This window comes from Lupinus angustifolius, chromosome LG10 (assembly GCF_001865875.1).
Source record: "Lupinus angustifolius cultivar Tanjil chromosome LG10, LupAngTanjil_v1.0, whole genome shotgun sequence".
In the NCBI taxonomy this organism is placed as follows: domain Eukaryota; kingdom Viridiplantae; phylum Streptophyta; class Magnoliopsida; order Fabales; family Fabaceae; genus Lupinus; species Lupinus angustifolius.
The window spans coordinates 266,272-291,829 of NC_032018.1; the positions used below are offsets into that span (position 1 = coordinate 266,272).

General features: G+C 35.2%; 4 protein-coding genes and 1 non-coding gene across 7 annotated transcripts; 1 reads left to right on the forward strand and 4 right to left on the reverse strand.

Annotated features, from left to right (window-relative positions):
* On the forward strand, window positions 1,609–5,206 carry LOC109358869 (beta-amylase-like). Its single transcript, XM_019603348.1, has 8 exons — window positions 1,609–1,949; window positions 2,589–2,657; window positions 2,739–3,137; window positions 3,563–3,727; window positions 3,837–4,103; window positions 4,201–4,410; window positions 4,537–4,773; window positions 4,857–5,206. The coding sequence occupies exons 1-8, from the start codon at window positions 1,743–1,745 to the stop codon at window positions 5,067–5,069; spliced, it is 1,767 nt and encodes a 588-aa protein (XP_019458893.1). The 5' UTR covers window positions 1,609–1,742; the 3' UTR covers window positions 5,070–5,206.
* Window positions 5,460–5,532, reverse strand: TRNAA-AGC. Its single transcript has one exon. It is a non-coding gene; the product is annotated as a tRNA-Ala (tRNA).
* Window positions 6,122–7,183, reverse strand: LOC109358096. Its single transcript, XM_019602172.1, has 3 exons — window positions 6,824–7,183; window positions 6,530–6,735; window positions 6,122–6,390 (listed from the first exon to the last, which is right to left on the reverse strand). Exons 1-3 carry the CDS (start codon window positions 6,920–6,922, stop codon window positions 6,222–6,224), a joined length of 474 nt encoding a protein of 157 aa, XP_019457717.1. The 5' UTR covers window positions 6,923–7,183; the 3' UTR covers window positions 6,122–6,221.
* On the reverse strand, window positions 8,787–9,470 carry LOC109357899 (transcription factor HEC3-like). Its single transcript, XM_019601955.1, has 2 exons — window positions 9,070–9,470; window positions 8,787–8,973 (listed from the first exon to the last, which is right to left on the reverse strand). Exons 1-2 carry the CDS (start codon window positions 9,468–9,470, stop codon window positions 8,787–8,789), a joined length of 588 nt encoding a protein of 195 aa, XP_019457500.1.
* On the reverse strand, window positions 10,385–23,261 carry LOC109358226 (histone-lysine N-methyltransferase ATXR3-like). 3 transcript variants are annotated; one of them, XM_019602331.1, is made up of 20 exons: window positions 23,090–23,261; window positions 20,581–22,892; window positions 20,244–20,300; window positions 17,699–18,868; window positions 17,116–17,486; window positions 16,484–17,029; window positions 16,284–16,384; window positions 15,003–16,032; window positions 14,794–14,865; window positions 13,993–14,103; window positions 13,796–13,896; window positions 13,342–13,441; window positions 13,151–13,246; window positions 12,749–12,916; window positions 12,533–12,658; window positions 12,366–12,419; window positions 11,747–11,994; window positions 11,551–11,659; window positions 11,137–11,439; window positions 10,385–10,883 (listed from the first exon to the last, which is right to left on the reverse strand). In XM_019602331.1, exons 2-20 carry the CDS (start codon window positions 22,781–22,783, stop codon window positions 10,707–10,709), a joined length of 7,143 nt encoding a protein of 2,380 aa, XP_019457876.1. In that variant the 5' UTR covers window positions 22,784–22,892; window positions 23,090–23,261; the 3' UTR covers window positions 10,385–10,706. The 3 variants fall into 3 exon arrangements, with proteins under 3 accessions (XP_019457876.1, XP_019457874.1, XP_019457875.1); XM_019602329.1 differs by having other exon boundaries at window positions 12,533–12,916; XM_019602330.1 differs by lacking the exon at window positions 23,090–23,261 and adding an exon at window positions 22,970–23,069 and having other exon boundaries at window positions 12,533–12,916.

The window sequence follows — 25,558 nt, forward strand, 5'->3', positions numbered from 1 at the left end:
CCATCATATTCATCTAATTTTGTAAATGTATTACAATTAAAATTAGAGGGAAAATGCACTTTATCCACTTGGGGTGTATTTTTGTCAATTTATTGGTTATTCAACTATTTTCTTAACCAAAGGTTTGATTTGCACCATTTATAAATATTAGGGGTTCATTTGCTCACTTCCTATAGTTTGATTTACATTATGTTCAATGATCGGTTGATTCTCATAAGAAATAGCATAAGTCGCCAAAAATTGTTCACTCCCTTGTACAACTCTACAATTACTAGTGTGATACAAGATCAAAAACTACACCAATCATGTTGGCAAAAGAATATTAGGCAATCACATCACATGCAATGTAAATGGTTTGTCTCTCTATAAAAACAAAGAAATGTGTTGGACAGTTCCCGATTTCACATGGTGGGTGGCGTATATAATTGATGGTGTCGAAAGAAACGGTGTCCCAGTGGTGGCGATGGTGGTGTGCCGTATTTGGGCGTGGGTGAGTCAAGAGTGTAAGGGTTTTGACTTTTGAAAGTTAAAGGGTATATTTTAGGGAAATTCTTTTGCAGTGGGTGTATGTAAATAGAGAGAAAGACTTGTGCGGGGACGAAACCACGTAAAAATAAACAATAAAATCGTGATAAGATATTGATATTTTAATTTTAATTAAATTTAATCTTAAATGATAATATCAAAAATTATAAAATGTATTTGTTTTCAAATATGATATGTTACATGCATCTTCATACAAGTTTTTCTCGTAATTAAAAGGGGTATGGAAATTCCAAGTTAAATAATAGTTTCCAAGTTGTGTTGAAAATGTGCTGATTGCTAATCTTATTTTTAATGACAGTTGTTGGTAGTTAGTTTTATGTGTTTCAGTTTATTACACTCGTTTAAGCTTATTATTACTTATTAGAACACATCTTCTGGGGTAGAAACATGTGCTTGAAATATAGAGTACAAAATGGAGTTTTTTGCAGCAATGTGTCTGTAACACCACTAAACTTTGATTAGTTGAATTAATTTTTTCAGCGAGACAAGGACATCATATCCCAATTGAAAATCATAAGCAAAATAAAAGTAAAAAATAAATAAAAATACACAGATTTTGAAGATGATGAGGGCACATGTAGAAGTGTAAAAAAATGAAATCAATGGTCTAGAAGTTGTTTGAATAAAGGCTCTATTAGGCCAATACAAAAATATGGGAATAGACAAATTTCATCGACCTGACTTTTTTGGCCCACTAAATTTAAGCCCAAACAAAATAGTTCAAGTTTTATTATTCATGAATATTTCATTTTAATGTCCACACATGGTTACAATTTAAGGGACTAAATAGTAATTTCATCAGGTTTATTTTATCAAATGTATGTAATTATAGTATATGAGTTTTATACACTATTAATACATCATCAATTGACTATTCAAAAAAGAAAAAGAAAAATATAACAAATGAACGATGGACAGTATGTGATTATAAATAAATATTTACACCGATTTTCATAGATATACACTTAAAAAAATTGATATTAGTATTGAGGCCATTTTTTGATTTGATGATTGGTGGAAGAGAAGAGGTAAGACGTCCACACTCCACACGTTCCAGAATGTACCGACCTCAACAGAAATAACAAACACTTCATTTCTTCTTATATGATTGAAGCTAATCCACTATATATATATATATATAGTAAGCATTGAAGCTTCACACTTCACAGTATAACAAACTATTTGGAAAGAGAGAAATGGAAAGCAGCATCATAATGGGAACGTCGACGAGAACACTTGAGGTTCAAGAAAAACAGCTATGGCTGGGTTCAAACGCAATTTCTAAACGCTTTGAAAGAGAAAGAAAGACATTGCTCAAGAATAACGTGTTCTTCACCAAACACCATCAACAACAACAACGTGCACTTTGTATGGCATTCAAACCCGCTTTTGCTCAACCTCAGGTAATTCATCTCTTTCTACTTTCTATATTTTTAAGACTTCATTATCTTTCTTTCTATTAATTATTCTTTGTTTATGCTTCTACTCAATAAACTTTCTTCTTCCACCTTAATCTATCTTTTGCCTTTCTTTTGTGGCCAAACGAAATTTCATGAAAAAGACCTTCAAAGTTTTATACAAATATTGAATTGTGCATTGACCATAATGACCCTAACTCAATAAACACAGGATATTTGAGTGGTCCACGCTTTTAGTTTATTAAACTGGATGTAGACACAAGCACGAGCAATATAATTCAGTAATTACATTAAAAGGACCAGAATATGATTTATCAATAATAAAGTCGAAAATCACTTTTTTTTAATGAGGATTAAATCTATGCTCACAGTGTAAAGAAAGATGTATACACATTCAGTGTATCTTCTTCTTCATTTGAATTACTTTTTCTGAAAAGTTAATGATTATTAAAAAATAAACGGTGGATGATGTAAAAAACTCTTACACTCTTTTTCTTTTTTTTTAAAGGTAAGCTTAAGCATAAAGATCAACCAATTATATTGTATGCAAAAATATGGTACCAACTATATTCTAAGGAATTATATTCTAATTAAGTAAGTAACCTTGAAAATTCTACTGCACAGGCACCAATTGCTCCAAGTTACGGGGATCCAATGCTTGCAAATTATGTACCAGTTTATGTCATGCTCCCAGTAAGTCACACCCTTATATTTCTGTGTACATATATAACCATGCAATTTGCAACATATTAATGTGCAACATGTTCCTACCAGCTTGGAGTTATTTCAAATGACAATGTATTACAAGACAGAGAGGGGCTGAAGAACAAACTGAGGATGCTACGTGCAGCAGGTGTTGATGGGGTCATGGTTGATGTGTGGTGGGGTATCGTTGAAGCGAAGGGGCCTCAGAATTATGATTGGTCTGCTTATAGGGACTTGTTTCAACTGGTTCAAGAATGCAGATTGAAGTTACAATGCATAATGTCATTCCACCAGTGTGGAGGGAATGTTGGAGATTCTGTTGTCATCCCACTCCCTCAATGGATACTTCAAATTGGACACTCGAACCCTGACATCTTTTACACCAGCCGCTCCGGTTACAGGCACAAGGAATGTCTGTCCCTTGGCATCGACAACATGCCTTTGTTTCATGGTCGAACTGCCATACAGGTGAGCTTGCTTGCTATTCACACACTTGTCATGGTCTTTTCAATAATGCTATTCACACACTCGTATTAAATTTTATTGTCTCATTATAGTTCATTCTATTTCGTTTTAAGCACACTTATACTATGATTCTTACTAAAAGCATAAGTTTAACTAAGTCTTGTAATTGATTTCGTACCAATGCTTATCTAGCTGTCCATTTTGCCCATATATAACTTTGGGAAATTTAATGTTTATGATGGATTGAAAGAAGCCTGTTACACAACAAAACCAAAAGGAATTTGTCGGTTTTAATGGTTACCAATTCAAGTGATCAACCATAGTCTATGCCTTGCTCTTGACAAATTGCTTACTAGTACATCTATTTATCCCGCAGAGATTGTTAACATGTTAACTTCTTGATGTGAAATGTTGGTTGTTTAATGAAGATGTATGGTGACTACATGCGGAGTTTCAGAGTAAATATGGAAGATTTTTTAGTATCTGAGCTCATCATAGACATTGAAGTAGGGCTTGGCCCTGCAGGAGAACTCAGATATCCTTCTTACTCAGAAAGTATGGGGTGGGAATTTCCTGGTATTGGAGAATTTCAGGTAGGTTTCGAGCATTTTAAAATTGCATTATGTCTAATTTGGTTATATTCACTAATCACTATATAAGATGAACCTTTGCATTTCTCAAACTTCTTTACATATCTTGCAGTGCTATGACAAATATCTTGAAGCTGATTTCAAAGAGTTTTCAGCAAGACAAAACCATCCTGAATGGACGCTGCCAACTAATGCTGGGGGATACAATGACACACCTGAATCTACAGGATTTTTTAGATCAAATGGTGGAACTTTCGGAACAGATGAAGGGAAACATTTTCTAGCATGGTATTCCACAAAATTGCTGATCCATGGTGATCAGGTCATGGATCAAGCCAACCAAGTATTCCTAGGCTGCAAAGTGAAGTTAGCAGCAAAAGTAAACAACTCTTATGATTTTTTTTGAAACTGAAGTTGGTATACTGGAAAGCAATTTGTTTTTGCATCAATCAGCTCACAGCTTCTTATGAAATCAGGTGGCTGGAATTCACTGGTGGTATAATACACAAAGTCATGCTGCTGAGCTTACTGCAGGATATTACAATTTATACGGAAGAGATGGGTACCGTCCTATATCGAAAATGCTCTCCAGGCATAATGCTATTTTAAATTTTACATGTCTTGAGATGAGAAATCGTGAGCAAATAGCTGAAGCCCTATGTGCACCACAAGAACTTGTTAAGCAGGTAACTTTTTCCAACTTTAACTAGTGATTGATAAACTCCTTCACATTGCTATTCTGTTAAACAAGTTATCCACTCTATAACGTTTTAAGTGCATTCCTTTTCTATCGTGTGTTCCAATACATGCAGGTCCTGAGTGGAGCCTGGAAGGAGAACATTGAAGTTGCAGGGGAAAATGCACTTCCAAGATATGACTGTGATGCTTATAACCAAATCCTTCTAAATTCTAGACCTAATGGAATCAACAGAAATGGTCCAACACTAAGGCTGTATGGTGTCACGTACCTCCGTTTGTGCAATGAACTAATGCAGAGAACAAATTTTGACATATTCAAAACCTTTGTGAGAAAGATGCATGCTGATATGGTAAGCAATTAAGTAATGATGATAAATATATTTTGTGGTATTTGAAGCCAAATAATGGAGATGCTGATAAGATAATTTTTCAGGGTTACTGTCCAAACCCAGAACAGTACAGTCATTACACAGTACCTTTGCAGAGGTCAGACACAAATGTTCCAGTGAGTGTTTTTCTTGAGAGAACCATAGCAGAGGCGCCATATAATTGGTCTGAAGAAACAGATATGAGTGTTCATGCTTCTGGTTTACTGGGTTATCTACTTGCAATTATCTTGTGTATTTTCAAGCGAGGCTGGAAGTAATTCTGAAAAGGAAGTTGTTATTTTTAGTAGTATTGAATTGGACCAAAAAAATTGCTTCATATGCTCAAGGCATTGTTGTATTGATGATTGTGATAATTGGTAGATAAATAAAGAGGAGACAGTGAAAAGTTTCTGGTATTTCTTAGTATCAAAAGGTAACTTGGTACAATGAATGCTGACTATGTATATATTAAGGCATGAAGAAGGAAAAATAATCAAACAGGTACAAACTAAGCTAACCAAGTAACCTTGTGAATGCACCAAAACAATATTGTGATATATTAGTGATGATGATATAAATCTGCTGGCTATAGTTGGATTAATTTGAAAACAAATTTGCTATTACATAAAGAAGAAGATAACAAAAAATAGACATAAAATAATATAAAATGGAGATGCGGGGTATCGATCCCCGTACCTCTCGCATGCTAAGCGAGCGCTCTACCATCTGAGCTACATCCCCATGAGCTGATATGTTGTTATTAGGAAATATAAAATATTTGAACAGAATATAAGGCCTTTACTCATTAGTAAAATTAAGCTCAAGTGATTTGTCTAGTGGTATGCATGTCTTGTTTGGTTTTCTACATTACAAGGACCTTTCAACCAATGTTCCCTTTTCCATTTCAAGTTCACAGAGGTGTGGTAGTTCTGATGATGAGACTTAACCTTATTACCAAATTCTTCTGTGTTTAATCATTACACTGGATTATGAAAACTCTATGCTGATTTTTTTTCTGATAGGTTATTATAAATGCTACCAATTGTTACTTTACATGTTGGTGAATACTGTTAATGAGTTATTTAAAGACTGTTGATAATCCTACCCAATCTTTATATATTACATGACTACTAACACATAAGATTCGTCCAAAACAAGAAAAAGAAAAATGGATCAAGAGAGGAACTGAAGAAGACAAAATTGATTTACTAGCTACCTTCTCATAGTTTATGTGTGTGATAAAGCCTTTCTTGGAAATTAAAATAGTAGACCATAATGTTAAAAATTAAAATATAACAAAAGAAACAATGGGAAAATTAAACCTCTCCTTACAGAAAATAATGTAATCAATTGGTCTAAAAAGTTGGTGAACATTTTCCTTCCTAGAAAAGCCAAACACTAATAATCTCCACATGTTGTTATTTTCCTTACTAATTTGTGGCAGAAAGGTAATATGAAACAGAGAATAGAGCATGAACAAAACACATAATTCCACCAATGGAGAAGAAGTGATGATGTGTGAATCCACAAGAACCCCTTGACTTGTCGTTTGAATGTGTCCCTATCACCAGCATACTCAATCCAACACCCAATACAATCCTGATCCACAACACAAGAATAAGTGTACATATAGACAACAAAAGTATACTTAAACAGTATTAAATTCAGAACAAATAGATGTTAATAGAAGAGTATACATTTTTGTATCTTAAACTAATAGTGGCAAGAGATATATTACCATGTTAAAATGAGGCAAGCCATTGAAAGTTGTCTGTTAGAAGAAGCTTTGTGAATGTGTTGTTGAGAACAAAAGCAATTGCAGCCACCTATCAAATTCACTATAACATGGGCTAGAGCCAATAGCACTGCTGCACCTAACCCAAGCATAAAAGCCTTATGGCTTGGCTCTCTACACTCAAATATCCACAACCTCAAATGCTTAACCTGTGTGTTAAAAACATCTATTCCAGCTTAATATAATCAAATTTACTGCATTAAAACAGTGTCCTAGTACACATATTTTCTTACATACCTTGTTTTGTGCCATTTCAGCCTCGATGCCAAGAATACCAGCTATGATATCCATGATTACTATCAAGATACATAGAAAGATGCCTAGTGCTTTAGCCATTTCTGTGTTAATTAAGTAAGGGTGAGGGGATAGATGTTGAGGGAAGACACTTATATATAATATGTGAATAACTGAATATTATAAAAAAATGTATATAGAACTAGATTGATAGGTGCTGGGATAAATGGAAAAGGCTTCTTTGTCCAAAACCAAAATGTGTGCATACTACTACACTTTAATCAGCTTATTTTGTATCTTTTTTTCTTTATCTTCCTTTTGTGTAGTGGATTATATTCCTTTGATGGGGTGCAAGGAAAGCAGAGTATAAACCAGCTCATAGAATAGCGTGACTATAGGTATCTAAGGGTACTAACTGCATTTTTATAACATGTGATTCATTGAGTTTTAATATGTAGTGCCAAATAATTTATTTCTACAAACATAATTGTCAAACCATTATCTTGCATGCTTCCCACTTCCCACTTAATATCACATTAAATCAAATTATTAGAGGTGCATGAATATTTTCTATTTCTATTTTTTTTGATATAATTAAAAGTATTTCATCGACTTATGGGTAAGGAATTATTACTCTTCTTGATTTAAAAATCGAGTTTGATATTTGGACTTTAGCTTTATTGAGATTTCTCATCCTTCAATTTTCCCTTATAATTTGTAAGAGTGAGTGGTTCATGAATGATGGAATGTGCACAATTTGATTGTTTGGTTCACCAAATTAATGAGAAGTGGTTATCACAGAGCCCTTATGTCTCTAACAGTTACTCCTTGAAATGTGGATATTAACTATGAAGGGGAAAATATACAGAAATTCTTGGCCAAAATAAATAACATGGGGAAAAGGGGAAATAAAAGTTGCATTCAATAAATTAATCAAGAAGCTAAAGTTATCCTCTATTCATTATTTTTGAAAACAACCCGAAACAAATATACTAACTATAAAATAATGAAGGGAAAAAACAACTTTTGTTATATCTTCCTTCAATAAGGTAACCAATGTTTTATTATGGCATCACATGAGCACATGAGGCAGTGCATCAATGATAAAGCTAAGAATTTTATCAGGTGCTTCTGATGTCGTAAATGACACATAACTATCTTGAAGTGAAAAAAAATCGATTAAATATTAAAACTTTTTTACATTTTTATATAAAATAAGCACTCTATAATAATACTTATATTTTAAAACCCATTATCGGTTTGTCCAGCTTTTGGTGTTTGCAACTAAATATTTGAACATTATTTTGTGTATGAACTTTACATTTTTCTGATATTTATATTAGGAAGATCATTCTAGCTAACCCTAAATAACTAATAAAATTAATTTTACCTGTATCTGCCTACTATGCAAAAATATCACTTTTTTTATACATTATAATAGTCATTATAAGGACTTTTATATATTCATTACACCATGAATTTTTTTCCTTTCTAAAAAGTCAACAATAACTAAATATGAATAATATATAATATACTCAAAGCATGTAAAACTCTTACTATATAAATAAATAAACATTTTTTTCTCTTCATGCAGTGTTGGTGACTTTTATTTGAGCTTAAAAAACTAGTAAAAGGTTTGCTTGGACCCACCAATACAATACCCCATTACAAGTTAGATTTGATTCACAGAAGAGGAGAATTAATAAACGATACTACAGTAATAAAATCCCATAACTTCCAAAACATAATGAAGGAATTTATAAAACTGAGTACAATATAACTAACGATAGTGAAAGTTTACATTCACTCACCAAATCCTACCTTCAGCTTCATAACGTTTGGAAAAGAAATAGAAATAGAGCAAGTTCATAACTTGAGCAAAATTAAAACTCAAAATATAAACTATAGATTAGTACAATTCTTAAACATGGTAGCAAAAAAAAGGCTTTTTTGTAGTAAGTACTAGCTAGGGTTGTTGTTGTGGAGAGAAGCATGCATGATGATCTGGTTGTGAAAAAGAAATATCCTTTGTGAGGAGAAACAAGTGTTCCATTGAGAAAACACAAAATCCTTGAGAACAAAGCATTGTTTGTGCAACTGGTGAGTTCACCAGAACCTGCAGAAGCTGGTTCCTATTCAGCCTCTCCAAGTCACTACCAACAAATGAAGAAGAAGAAGAAGAAGAAGAAGTGTGAGAAGAAGAAGAAGAAGGCATAGATTGAAGGAGAGTGAGTTGAGCTTGTAAGAACTTGACATATTTGTAAGCATGTTGAAGAAGGGTAGCTTGGTCCATTTTAGTGTCCCAAGGCATGAGTTTCTGCAAGCAACGTGTTTTCTCACTCAGCTTCTGCCTTCTCTGTCTTGCAAGGTTGCTTCTCATATGAGGGATAACTGCTCTACAAGGTGGAGGATCAGAACGGCGGTGATGATGGAACAAGTTGAAGGGTGGTGGTGGAGGCAGTGGCGGAGGAGGGTGGTGGTCGGAGAGGGAGGAGGAGAAGAGAGAAGGGTTGAGGGAGAGGAGGGTCTGGAAGGTGAGTCCTGAAAACATAGGGTCGATGTAGTTGGTGGTGGTGGTGGTGGAAGAGGAGGAGGAGGAAGAAGAGTGGGTAGTAGAGAAGATGAGAGGGTGAGGAAGAAAAGGGTCCATATTGAGAGTGAAGAATGAGAGAAGGGTAAGTGTTGTTTATAAAATGAAGAGTTGGATTAAATTTAGTAACAAACAATTGTAATCGTTACACAGCTGTATATGAGTGATTCCTTTTGAGGTTATGGTACGTACGGAAGCAAAAGGTGTAGTATTCATGCAAAACATTCAGACACCCCAGTGTCAGCAGCAGAAGATTCAGACCAAAACAAAATCCATATTGTCTATTCCCATTCCTTTCATATTTACTGTATACTCCAACGCCTTGGAGGAAGGGGGAAACCCTTGAAATCGAGGGTATATGTCCGAAATGGCCAATATGCCCACGTCTTAACAGTTGTGACACTAAACCTTTGTGTCTACATGGAATAATAATAACTAAAAAAGTTTAACCAGGTGAAAATGTTTCTACCTTGAAAGAAATAGCAACCAGACCTCATTGCCAGTGCAACTCATAAATGCAATCTCAGTACGATGATGATAGCGCAGCATTGGAGTGCATACAAAATATTATCCATTTTACAACCAAGTAAGTAGGACTAGCACAATGAGTTTCTATATGCTCTATCAAGATACTCATCTTCCACATAACAAATTATCAATCGCTCTGGGACGGTTCATTAGGGAAATTACACAACCTTTCAGCATAGAAAAAAAATTGTCTTTCATAACAGATAAGATTAGAACAAATAAAAGAAAGATAACAATTGAATTAGTCCACTAAATTATTTAGGATTTTCAATTTAATTCTTAAATGTTTTTAAAAAAAATTCATTTTGATACTACCCAAAGGAATTTCCAAATTCTCATTGCTCAACCAAAATACAGTTTTGATGCTATTGTGGTTAACATGAAAAGATTTACATAATCTATTATTTAGGACAAACTTGAAATTAAAAAAGATAAAAAAATTATGATAAACTTGAAAGTAGAAAATAACTTAGAGAATGGATATTATAAATTATGCCTAAACTAAATGCATACAACTAACCTTTCATTCTTTCCTAACTTTCATTTGACATCACACAAGAGTAAAACAATGCCCCTACAACCAAATGAATTAGAAATCAAAAGTTAAGAAAAACTGTACACAAGAATGACTGAAAAGGTGATGGTACAAGGACCTCCCACACTAAAAGATGCAGGTAGCTCTGAATGATGAACCACTCCATGATGATCTGATTAATGACTACAAGGGTTTTGCTCTATGCTCTTCCCCAAACCATGCATGCGAAAATTTTAACGGTCCCACATGGCCTGGAATTTGGCAGGTCTGTGCTTCAACCAATGAACCATCTCCCGGTCCAATGGAGTGTTATTTATTACAGCATCTAACATTGGGCTACCAAATAATTTCGGAAAATTTTTGAATGACCATATCCGGTCTTTGGGCCAAGGTCTCTGGGGTTGCTTCTCCTGGATGAAAAAAAAGTAGATCATGATTAATCACCATTCACCAATAGCAAAGACAATGGCAAGCCTTAAAAATCATGCCAATAGTCTGATCAGAAAGCTATTTAAATAAATGATTTTGATATTCGGCATCATTTTCTGGCAAACTGTACCCCACTAATAAACATTTCCTATTTGTTAATTTTCCTAAAAACAAAGCCAAGAACAAAAATATATATGCTTAATAACAGTTAACACAAAATATAATAAAACTAACCATTCTTGCTAGCATAGTCCTGACAGTCCTCGGACCATAAACACGTTGCCGCGATGGCTTCTGAGCCTTAGCATAAAAGGAATTGATCTCAGGCAATGACAAGCAACCCCGGCTGGCTCTGGCCAGGTTAAGATCAGGATCCACATTACTCTGATTGTGCCAAAAAATCAGCTGCCCTAAACAATAATTTTCGCCGTATATCTTTCGATACTCCTGAAATCCTGCTCCCAACTTGTTAGCGCACTTCGGACCTAAGTCAAGGGGACTAATATAGACAGGCGGTGAAGTAATAGTTTGATAATCCTGCAAAAGAAAAATAGACTAGTTTTAGATTGCAAAATAAAATTCACAATTGAGGAAGGAATATTTAACTGAATTGTACAGCTTCTTGGCATTCACAGTAGAAAAATATACCTGTATTCTAAAGAAGTACTTGGTATATGCGTAAATATGGATTAAGTCCGCAGCAGCATCATGTCTGCATTTATATGTGCAGGGAAGATTTCGAACCTCGTCCCTCAACCTTTAAAATGTGGGAGAAAAACATACTGTAACGATCACAAGTTCCAACAGGTTAAAATACAGACAAAACTAAGCGCAAACCACTTACCATAAAAGGGATTTCTGAACCTCTTTCTGAATATCTCCAGAACTTGAAGGATCGTGAGCGTGAATTCTGGACTTGAGATCATTCAGGGTGTCTTCTTCCACATGAGGAGCTATGGACTGAAGAAGTTCCTCAACAAATGAACCCTCTCCTTTCCAGAGGAAGGAAATAGTTGCTTCAGGACTGAGCTTCTCAAGAGGAGGAGGTGCTTTACGTGGATCACCAAAAATACATCTCATAACATACCTTACCTGTAACACCCAATGAAAGATTAACATCAACTCCAAACTACAGAAAGCAAAATCAACTAAAAAACTACTGATCTACATTGAGTTATCGATGTACAGAATGAGTTCACAATGTAAACTTCAAGATAGAGTGTGTATTACAAGATTGATTGACATACAACATGATTCTTGGCACCTAGAAACTGCCATACAATTCAGCACTCTATCATCTTAAAAAGTACAGCCAGATGGTTCTTGTTAAGAACAGGAACATAACAATAAAATAGTCTTTATCATTCATCCTTTATCACATTTTAGATGTGAAGTGTCTCCCCATATCAACGTTAAAAACTAGAATAATGAAGCATCACATGACAGTGAGGAATAACAATCACCTTATCGAGAGTGAGAGCAAGGTTCTGAAGCCTTTGGTTGTACACACCCTCAGCCTGAGTAACAAAAGACAAGATTAAGGGAAATAAACTTGTGAAAGGAAAATAAGAATTAGAAGTCATTTTATGAAAACAAAGCATATGAAAGAAAATAGACAGACAGAACACACCTGAACCTCAGCATCACTCCTCTCAACTTCAAGACATATATCTGAAAAATATTTTCTTTTTTCCTCCAGATTATGCTTCAGAATTTCCTCAGGAAGTTTAGTTCTTTCAAAATTGATGAATCTCACCTTCACCACAATACCAGTGTCAGGGGAAATAAAAACACCAAGCCCAAAAAACTGAGAAACAGTGGTAACAATGCAAAAGAAGGCACATACAAGGCGAGCCGCATATGCAACAAGCCAATCTGGCAGACCTCCTAGCAAACAGCTTCCTAAACCAGCTCTACCCAGGTCATTATAGTCCTCTTCAGACACAGTGTTTTGTTCACAAGCTTCAATCATCAAATAATGACGAACAAGAACTCCATGCCACTCCTTCAATACCTGAGAGGAGGGAAGATATACTCTGGTCAACAAATAAAGAGATCAAATGATTTAAGTAACAATAGAAACTATTTCACTTGTTAGAGCAACCACTGATAGTGATTTATGTAGACGAGAACACTAGCAACATGGTAAGCAAGACCAGTAATTCCACTGAATAATTCAACATAGTTACATGTTTCTCATTGTATATTTTCTTAGCACCTAAAAGTCCAAGAATTTCCAAGTCCAAACCTTTTGGAAAGCCCCTTCACCAGTCAGATTCAGATAGCTACCCCTGCAAACTTGGCTTCCACACAAACAAACAGATGCTTCATATTCCTCCTTGCTCTATAGTGAGATGAACAGGTATTCATTAGACAAATACATACACCAAAAACATTGATTACTTGTAACAGAAAAATTCAGCAGGCTATAGGACAAACCTCTGTAACAGAATTGTAATCAAAAGTGATCTCCTCGCCAGGTTGAATTTTACGAACACTATAAATACCGATTTGATAATGGCCATCAACAGCAGTAACTCTGAGAAAATAGCAAAAAAGACAACGGATAATTACTACCAAAAAAGACAACGGATAATTACTACCAAAAAAGACAATAATATTCAAAAGTAAAAGCTTTCCATGTCTTTAAAATTGAAGACGGACATAATGCTGGAGTAAAAAGCGAGGCTGAGTTTTTAATAGCAGATGATAGAATTAACAAATTGTATGCATTTAAAAAGGAACCATCTCAATGACAAAAACACATCCTAATTAATTTTAATTGCAAATATAAGAACCTTCGTAAACCACCAACGACTAGAAATGGAAATGAGATAGGGAAAAAAAGCACACAGATTATTAACCAAAATATAACTTAAACGAAACAACTTACTTGGCTTCACAATTAGGTCTGCAAGAATGACATATTCGACTGGCATAATTAGCCTTGTGCATAGCATCTACAACAACTAAGTCATACCCATCAGCATCACCCTGTTGATAAAATTTGGCAGATTAGAAGCATGGAAAATCAATAAATGATTATCAAGTCAAGCATCATTAAAATTGTTATTCTTAAGTGAGGGGCACCTTTGGCCTCTCAAGGTAGATGTTATAGAATTCTGGCGCCGGATCTTTACTATTTTTCTGTAGAGATCGAATCCCATCTTGTTTCTCAAACCACTTCCACACAGGATAAACCTATGAAAACAATATCAATGTATAACATAAGTAATAAATCCTCACCATCAATCATAAAGGCAATTGATACTCACGAACAGATTTCTTAACAAGATAGCCTCATTTATAGAAGATACAAAGAACCATGGCAACACATCAATTTAAAAGAATGAACACCTGTATGTTCATATATTGTCTACGAAACATTCTATGCAAAACCTTAGCTGGTAAACTCAGAAATAATCCAAATCCCTGAGGAAAACTAGAAAAACCAAGCATCTTAAAGATCACAATTTGTTGCATATGTGAAACACAGAAATGACAATATTTGTATAGAATAGATCATATTGTAGAGAATACCAAATTGTGGGCTGATGTTTTTGGCGCGCTTCTGATTGTCTATCCACACTCGATTAGCCAATCATAGTTTCAGTTTTATTTTTATAAAAATATGATTGGTTAATGAGGACATGAGGAGTATAAATAGGCAATTATGAGCACCAATAACCTCACCCAAAATCATGTGCAAGCGCAATTTTTATTCTATTCAGTATAAGGATTAGAACATAGATAATAGATATTTGACATTATATTGGAATAGTGTGATTAAGCCAAAGTAGGAATCAAACACAAAGCAAGGATATGTTGTACATTAAAGAATTAGGAAAAGGTTGCATAGGTATAATTTCATGAAAATATATGATGTCATACCTCTCCCAGAAACTCAACAACAAAATCATCTTCATCAAAGCCTTCTTCCTTGTTGCAAACAACACCAAGCCCCTACATTATTGCCCAGCCCAAATGATAGTAACAAACCAGGAAAATAAGAGTTCAAAAATAGGGAACAGTAAAAAATGCTGCAGAAAACTATGGGAAGATAACTAGTTAAGTATACTTAAACAATAAAAAGAGCATACCTTTCTATAAGCTACATATTTGTCATCCGGACGGCTGTCCATGGCCTTTAGTATACTCTGACACATTCTAACCATTTTTCCATCACAGTCCTCCTCAGCACACCTTTTAATACCTTCAATAACAGGCTGCAAAGGGTAGCTCATTGGAGTGCCTCCAGTTCCAGTAAAATTCCTAACTTGCTTATTCAATGTTCGAAGAAGCACATCTTCTATAAAAACATGCTTGTCCTTCAGAGACCAATCTAACTCCTCTGGCATAGAATCAAGCAAAAGATTATGTGTATAAGGATCAATTCCATAAACTTCTTGCTCGATAACCTCATTTCCAAGCTGTTTTCTAGGTTTGTAATCCTTGACTTCAGGAAGTTCCATATCTGACTCCTCAGTGCCATTCTTTTGCACACTCAGTTTTTGTGCATAGTCATCTGGTAACGAAACCCTCATCTTCCTTTGCACATCATCCTCATCAGCTACAATGACATATCGATCAATGACTTCATATTTACGAGTGACTGGAGGGACCAGGCTTGCTTTCGTCATGCGAGCACCCCACTCACGATCATCAGTTATAAAATCCAATCCTTCAGCAGGGGTTAAGTATCCATCCCCCCGTGACTCCCCAATTAGATTTTCTGAATGTACTTCTTGGTCACTATCATTGTCAGAGGATGTGGTATCACTGTCACTCTTGCCATCTTCATAAGACCTACCAAGATCATCATCAGATGTTTCACTCTCTGAGTCCATAGATTTCTTGTTCAACTTTGATAAGCGCCTCCTGATTTCTCGATCAGAAACATCCTCTACATTATCCAAACCACCACTCCTATACCTCTTTTCAGTCACCAATCTATTCTTCTTATACTTTGAGGAAGTAGAACAGAACACTGCTGGTGAGCCATTTTCCCAAGACTTCAGTAGCACATCTCTGTCTTGAACAGATTTAGAGCCCTCCTCCAACCGTGTTGCAAGCTGAATGAATAGCGTGATAATATGGTTCATGTCACTAGCATCACCTCGATTCTTAGCTCTACAATCAATAATCATATGAATGCATTAACAATCAAACATAAATGAGAAGGAAGACAAAAATGTGAAATCCCAAACAAACCACACCCATTTTAGATGACCAAGAAACCTACGCTAAATGAACAAATCCATAAACAGAGGCAACCGCAGCATATTTTATATAAATCTTGAAGACAATGTCAGATGCATAACATCCATGTGATAACAATACCCTTCTCCCAAGGAAAAAGGGGAAACAGAAAGAAAACTTACTTTATTGCATCACGGCACATTCTACTGATGTCCTCCTTGACAGAACTCAATCCACGGCCACTGTAATAACCAGTTTTCATTTTAGCCTCAATTTCTGCAACCTATTAATTAACAAAGAAAGTATAAGACACAAGAAACATAGAGTAAAAGGGCATCTACATGAAAATTACTTCAAAAGAACTTATCAATGTTGATTGTACCTTGGGCACAAAAAAGTCACAGGAGTTTGTCTTCATAATTTCCTTCAGTCTTGATGCGAGGAACTCCTCCATCCTTTTATAGCCACTTTCGGATTTCTTAATTGCCCATCGTCTTGTACGAGCATCCCTAGATAGAATGGAAGAAGACTTTCTAGCATCATATAGTTTTGATCTCTTGTATAAGTTTCGATGGAATAATTGCTTCATTGGATCTCTCTTATCCACACTGTCAAAATAATCCTTCAATTGACCAAATTCGTCGATACCCAAACTGCTGGATTTAGAAACAGATGAAGTTTGGTCTGTAATGTGTTTAAGGCTTCTGATTTTATGTTGCTCCTCTCCAATTCTAGTCTGTGAACTTCGACTCTTGATCCATTTTACATTTGCAAATTTCGGAGTCAGCTCTCCAAACTGGCCACACCCTCTAATGTCAATTGTAGATAAACCAGGAAATGAAAGAAGAATTTTCTCAAGCATGCCAGCCGTTATATTGACACAACCCATCAGAACCATAGAACTGATCTTGTCTCTCCCATACGTGTTCTGCAAGCAAATAACCAATTAGATGAAGATCAATGAAAAACACTCCGTAAGTACTGAAATACAAAATATATAAACATCAAACTTACCATAATGTTCCACAACAAGGAATCAGAACAAGAAATGCCCAAGGAAGACATATTGACCTGTCTTGAGACTTCTTTATAAAACCTTACAGCTTTGCGCCAATGATTGCAAGTCATGGATGCAAAGACAAGGGACTTCAAATCAGATCTCAAAAAATGGAAAACACGGGCCAACACATGACCATCCAATAAGCCCCAGCTTCGCACCTCCGAATCAATATAATCAATTTCTTCCGCAGGGAAAGTAGCATCACCACATAGATCCTCAAAAGTGGAATCATATTTGTCAATAGTGACATGATCTTCCAAATCACTGTCTTCTTCACTACTAACAACCAGCATCCGGGCTCTTTTGGCAGAACGTGCATCACCATCTAAAAATAAATAAAGGAAATGAATCAGAATACCACCTAAATGAAATCTTTTGAGATGGTCCCAACCAATGTACACAATTAATGTGAGTGCAAGACAAAAGTATGAACCGAAGAACAAAAAGGCAGAAACAAGACAATAAATTACACATGGAAGACGGAAATAGGTTGAGAAAGGGAAAATCTAAAAAAAGCACCTTCAAAGGAACCATTACCAGATTTCCAATATATTTGTTTCTCCATTTCTTTCTTAGGCTGTCTAGCATTGATCCACGGATCTAAAACCTCATTTATAGCTGCAGCAAACTCTCGGCTCTTGTATGACTTCATTACCAATTCATGAAGCTTCCCGCGAGTGTAACCAACAAACTGAGGGTGTATGTTGTTAAACAAACTTGAATTTGTATTAGGTTCACTGAACGAAGAGCCTTGAGTTTTCTTGGATGGAAGTCCAGAGCATGCACCAGGTGTTGAATTGCCTTCTTGGTGGCTCCTGAGACTGACATCAGAAGTTTCTGCGGCAGAGGTAACAGGAACCCACACTTTATCACTTTTCCTGAACACACTGCTATGATTTTTAATTATACCTTGATGAACAAAATACTGTAGCTCTGAAAATGATGAAGGGCCTCTTTCACGCCCAGAACCATCTAGATAATACCAGTCACCCCAATGCAACTGCAAGTCGTGAACAGTAGAGAGACGATCATTAGGAACATTAATGAATTCCATACTCCAGCAAGAACCTTGATCACTAATGACTTTTGACTGAGATTCTTCAGTTGATGATGATCTTTTGCCATCACTTGTTGAAGGGAAAGGCCGTGCTGACCTTGAATGGTATCTATCCTTGCTCCGGGGCTTGTTGCGTGACTCAGAGACCAATGATCCCTGATCCTGAACTACACATGCATTAATCCTGACCACGGAAAGCACATTACCTTTCACTCCTCTACCAGAGGAAAGTTTACTTTGAACTGATTTGCTCGTAGTACTACAATCAATTCGCTCATCAGCACAAAAAGCCCACTGAGGGAGATCAAGCCTCCTGCTCTGAGAAGGAAAATACAGATCATCTTTTTGATACCCACGAGGATCTTCACATTCAGACTTTGGCATTAGACATAATGGAAAACCATCATTTAGGACAAGTTTCTTCCTAGAATATCTATCTTGGGCATCATCGTTCCTCTTCCAGTCACCACCTTTGCATGACCAATGGGAAGAAAACCAGTCACCATGAATGCCAAAGGCAAATCCATTGTCCTTGTCACAGGACATTTCCTTGTCACAGGACATACTTAACTGAGACTCGGAATCTATTGATGCTAAATCAGTTTTTGAGTCACAATTTTCACTAAAGCAGGAACCATGCCAAGGGAAACCTAAACATACAGAGACCACAAAAACTTTAGTCAATGGGTATATCGTATATAACTCAAAGTGCATACCCATTATCCATTTAATTTTGAGTGTAAAGGCATAAATGATGAATGAAATTGCAGTGTTAAGTTCCATATATGATACAAAGTAACAACCTGACATGGTTTCAATTTTTGTCTTTGATAAAAATCAAAGTGTGATGTCAGTTAGTTATTTAACATCCTTCTAGATTATAAATGAATTCAAAATAAATGTTATCATATCAAACTCACCATTTCAATCAATCATAAATAGGCAGTGACATACTAAACTGCCATTACATTACTGAGTGGCAATAATACACAAATGTACAACTAACAGAGATGGAAAATTCAGTGAAGCATAATAAATGGGTGATGGAACCAAACCAAAAATAACATGCAAATCGCCTCATTTTATAAATAATAACCAAAGTGCTATTCAAAAACTAGTTAGTTTTTAGATATTGACTCCAAATGCATACACTTAAACCAATACTACTTCCAAATTACTGTGCACACTATATGATGCACATATACAAAGATCTGCATCTGTTCTCACTCACAACCCCCTTTTGATCCCATCATCCACTCGCTACTTCTCCATCGCATGGGCTGTCTGCACAATTTGCTTCCCAATCATGCCTATATTTTGTTTGAACTTTTTTCTATTTCTAATTTTTAATTGTTTGATATTGCATTATGCAGAAACAGGGAAATTATTGGAGACGATGAAGAATGTTTAAAAAACACTGTTTGAGGTAATGGTTAAAAACTTGAAACTTCAGTCTCGTTTGATCTCATTACTTATTTATTTTATTTTTGGTCGTTTAAGCTTCTAATCATTAATTACATGTGAACCTAGTTCTAATTTCAAAAATAAAGATGTTAAAGTGGGAAATAGTTATACTTTTTGGGGTACCTTTTTCTCAAACATCAACTAATCTGTAACCAAAGTTGGATTGATAAACATAGTTAGTTCAGCCAATATTAAAGATATAATAAAAAGTCTCAAACAAATTCATCTGATTAATTATCTGCTCTCAATCATGTGTAAGTAACATCAAGGAAAGAGCCACGTGTGGTGCATCCAGCAAAATATCAGAAACTAAAAGAAACCACTTTCCATAAAAACACTTGTGTAGAGAACTCCAATGATAAAACAACCTAAATAATGCCAGGTACCAGAAAACCAAAACATACTGAAATTAAATATTCCCTACACAGACCAATAATATGAATATAGCATTAGGACATGATATATAATGCAAAAAATGACAGGGGGAAGTCAAACCATAAATTATTAGATTTAACAAATTTAAATAAAAATAGTGGACAAGAATCACAAGTAATTATGTACCTTCGTAGCCTCCCAATTCCTCCAATTTTCCACCTTCAAAATTCATTTGTAAAATTTCTGCATGACCAAAAAAGGTACTGGAAAAGTAAGATACTCAGCAAAATAAAGGGGGGATATAAGGGCCCACCAAAGAAAAAGTTCTGTTCTCATTGGTAAGTACAAAAATGGCATCTTATTTTCATTCTATTTCTTGTACAAATTTAGAACACTGAAAATAAGCTGGTATTTTTTTAAATATCGATATAAACAGGAAAAATAGAAAACAGTTTCTTAAACCAAAAATAACAACAAATTCTCAGATTTTTTACTTTTGAAGAGATTCATGAGAGCAAAGTACCTTTTATTGCTTCAAGCTCCTTCCCAGGAATGACATCATAACCCTCTAGCAGATTTCCAACCCTTTCATCAATGTGGAGGTCCTCCAAAATTTCAGATGCTACCACACTGTTGTCAGGGCATATCAATGGCCGCAAAGAAGGGGCTTGCATTTCATGATAATTCCCAAGGCCAGAATGAAGAATATCTTTAGCATCTGCCAAAACATTACCTGAAGCTTCTGGAGGACTTACCAGTTGCGTTACGGTGTCCGACACAATGGATGGAAAACTCTGAGCTGCCAGTGGTGAAGCTGCGTTTTCAACTGTTAACCACCTGTCACTGTCTGAGTGCTTGATAAAGTGATCTGACGTTAGTACCCCTTCATCAACAAGGGCCTTGATGTCACACAACTTAGCAGGCCCATTTTCTACACCACCATAATCGAGGTAAAACCATTTCCCTGCTGACGAAGAAACAGTCACGATAGGGACATGCGGAGGGGTATCACAAATGTCCATATCTTCTTCCATTGAAAGTAGCTCATCAGGAGGAGGTGGCTCAAAGCCAGGAGACTCTTTGGAGCTGACAGTTGGGCTGCATGATTTCTGTTCCTTCACAACTTGACTGCAGATATCTTTCTCGGTAATCCCATTGGTATCAAGCACATTTCTTTCGCCTTGAGAATCTGTAGCTGAACAATTTGACTCCCGTTGAATGTGGTCATCTACATGATCCTTAGAACTGTGTTTTTCACTCGGCAATGTTTTATGACTTGTTTCTTGATGGCTATCTTTCCTGGTTCGGTCAAGAGGGGATCCTTCCACTAAATTAGGAGTACAGTCCCTGCGATAATGATGGTGACCTCGATCTTGTGGTGACTGATCAGCATGTGAAGGACTTCTAAATTTATGATCATGCTGACGACTTCTATCCCACTTCCTCTCATACGGGGATCTCTCCCGACCGTGGGGGGATTTTCCCCGGGTATTTGGAGATTTGTCACGGCCAGAGGGGGATTGCCGAATTATAGGACTTCTCAACTTATGATCATGCTGACGACTTCTATCCCAATTCCTCTCATATGGCGATCTCTCCCTGTCATGGGGGGATTTATCCCGGCTATATGGAGATCTGTCGCGACCAGAAGGGGATCGACGGACAGGAGTACGGTCTCTATGATCATAATACCTGGTTTGATCACGTGGGGACCACTCAGAATGACCAGGGCTGCGCCCATGTCTGTCAAAGCTTGGTCTAGAAGAATGCTTGTCAGCTGGCAATTTTGAAGAATTATTATTTCTATGAGGCCGTTCCACAGATCGATGAGAGTAGTAACTGTCATCAGAAAGCCTGCGACTTTTCAAACTGGCATAATCTCCAGAATGCTTTCGTTCATGTTCAAAGCTGTCTGAATCATTTCCAAGCCTCTTCAAACGACTTCCAGAAGTGCTGTAATCTCGTGTATTGTGGTCCTTACCATTGCTGTGTACATTTTTCTCATCAACCACAATCTTTGAACTGATCCTCACATTCCTCTGTTGTCCACCACTCTCCCATCTTGGAGAACTTTTAGCATGCTGTTGTTGACTCCCACTTCTATTGAATTCTTTTTTTCTGGAAAAAAATTCACTTGTACTATATCTCCCTGAAGAAGGGGGTGTGCGTTCCCATTCACGTTCGCGATCATTTTTCCACCCTTTGTCCCTACCCGAATAGTAACCATGAATTCTACTATTACCATAATCTTCCTTCCCCATTTCACCACCACCCTTATACCATCTATCAGGAATGAACTCTCCTTTCTCAATATCATCTTTTTCGCCTCTCCGTGACCCGTAATCGTCTTTCCTCCATTTTCCAGAAACAAACTCGCCCCTCTCCACCACTTCCCTTGTTTTCCATCTCTCACCGCTCATTACAATCTCTCCATTCTCAATTTCACCATTCTCAATGTCATTCAAAGTTCCCAATTCACCCTCTTCCACTTCTTCCTTGTCACCATTTTCACCGTTGTCATCTTTGCTGATTCTCTTGCTCACTCTATCCAAACCGAATTCACTTCTCTCTTTCCTCTCCTTCATGTTCTTCTTCCTCTCAAACTTTAACAATTTTGAATTGAAACCATTATCACCACTATTCTTGCCTCCGCAAAACGAATTATCCATAACAATATTCTGCTGTTGTTGCTGCAAAGGCATGCACACGACACCACCGTCGCCCATGGAAATTCTCACCTCCGAGGTTAGAAGCTCCAAACCCTAACTGTCCCCTTTCTTGGGACTGTCGATGCTCATGCTTCAGAATCTTCAGCTCTTGTGTCAATTGAAAACCCTAAATTCCACAGAAAAAACGCAAATGTTAAAATGCAGGGTTTTATCGCAATAGAATCGTGAAAGAGCGAGAAATACCTTACGTAGAGAGGAATAGGTTGGTGATTTGAATGATAAGAAGCTAGTCCAATAAAATCGAAGAGGATAATTGAAAAGAGAAAAGGAATAAAAATAAAAAAGAAGAAGAGAGAGAATTACCGAGAAAATAAAAAGAGAAGAGGGGAATAGATCGTGGAGCAGGAGAAGAAGCGAGATCGAGAAGAAAAGTGAGAGGGAATTGTATTGTAATTGTGTTTGTGTTTGTGTTTGTGTTTGTGTTGAATAGGGTAATCAGATTAGAGTGTTGTTGTTGTTGTTGGTGCTCCTATTGGGCCTTGGTGCTTCTGCAGCTATTATATGTTGGTCTCATACACTAAACTTCTTATTCTTTTTTTACACTTTCAAACTTTAAACTATCAAATGAACCTTCAACCTTGGATAATGTATTATACAACAAAATTTAATACTCATCATAAATCTATACAGGGACTCATTCAAATTAGAATAATCCTAATATATTTAGGTCTTATAACCACATATTAATAAGTTTGATTAAAAGTTAGTTTTTCTTTAAATTTTTATCATTCAAATAAAATTTAATTGTTATCATTTTTTACAATTATTATTATTATTATCTAAGTCACTTCCTTTATATATATAATGACTTTGGTGAGAACAATTCTTAAATAATAACTATAAGAATAATAAATTTAGTTTTTACAACCAAACATGAATATTGGGATGATGCTATTTCTATGTGAGATCAGATTCTTGGATTTTTTTTAAATATATATATTACTTATAATTCTTGGTGATGCATGGAATAATGAATATCTAGTAAAAAAAACTAGGTTGTGTGATCAAATGAGGTATATATGGATAAATGATTGTCTAGTGGTTTATATTTAGCCATAAATATTCAATAATATTGAATTTGAATTGATCATCATGTATAGATTAATTATAAAATGTATAATTTATATGATTAAATATTTAAATTTTGTAATTTTCACATTAATGTTTTCATCCTGATCATATTTATTATTTTTTAACATATGTTGCACACCCTACCTATGGGTCATAGATCCATGACTACATGGATGGATGATTATAATTTAAAGTTTGTTATTGGTCACATGATTACTTAAAACAATCATGTGCATGTATTTTTTATCTTAACATTTCAAATAAAACTTAATAATTTGTATTAATTGTTCTCATTTTTCATAATAGTACATTGTCCTCACGTGAGTCGCTCCATGTATATATATATACTAAAAAAATTCCTTTTTCATTTTTATTGCTTTATACCTTTTAAGTTTTTTATTCATTTATATCATTGCAAAAAAACATACCCTTAATAAAAAAAAGTATGGATTTACATTAAATTATGTTTTAAATATGTTCTTTTATACATTCTCTTATCATTTATTTTTCAATACTTATGTAAATAAATATAATATTAAATAATGATAAATAGAAAATAATTAATACATTCTTTAAGTTTTAAACATAAGAAAAAAATCTTATAATGAAAGAGATAAATATAAACAAATGAAGTTTTTATTGGTGAATTGAAGTTATGAATATGCATTTCTTAACTTACATGGTAATGACTATCATGATTCCGGGAATGAAATCCTAATTTGTAAGATAAGCTTAACTATAATCATAGTTTATTTAAGATTTGATTACAAAGTACAATACAAAATACCATTCCTTGTGTCATCACCTTTTTGCTCATTATTGTCATCTTGTGTACATATTTTCTTGACCAATGATTTATAGTTCATTTGGTTTGTGGGGGCATTGTTTTACTCTCATCTAGTTTAGACGGAATTATAATAGAGTAGACACTCATTTTGTTCTTTAAAAAAAATTCTACACAATTTCATCCCAAAATGTTAGAAAATGCAAAACACTTTTGGTGTGTAATGATTCTCACAATTGCCCTGCTCCAAGTCATTGTACTCACATTTCATTTATGATAAAGAAATGATGATATAAGAAATTTTGTGTCACACAATATTATATGATGTATAAATATGTTAGGATCATTATTTTGTATTAGACAAATCAAAGTGATCTAATTTAAATATGGTTTTTTATTAAAAATATAATTATTATGAAAATCATTGTATAGATAATAAAGATATGCTTTTTTTTCAACATTACAAAAGTGGCTTTTTATTGTAGTGACTATGAGTTTGTTAGCTAATTTTTAAGATGGAAACATTTATCCAACAACTAAGGAGTTTTTTTAATGGAAATGGGATTATACTAATGTTAATTTAATTGTATGAAATAATAAAAAGAAGTCTCATGTTCGGTATAGAAAATACTTGAAATTAAGAGTTATATTTTTTAGGTTGCGACCCAGTAGGAATAAGAGTTTTGTACTTCTTAGAATACATCACATGACTACAGGCCGTCCCTATCAGGCAGTTCAAGCTTATAATTTTTTTTAAAAGACTGTGCACATTTAATTTTAACTAATCAGAGTTGATGGTACATAGAATGATACAAAACATGAGACAACAAATGTCTTTCCCTCTCTACCGAAGCACTTGCGACTCTCTTCTCCCTCTTTCTTTCTATGATACTTTAGAGTGACAATAACTAAACAAA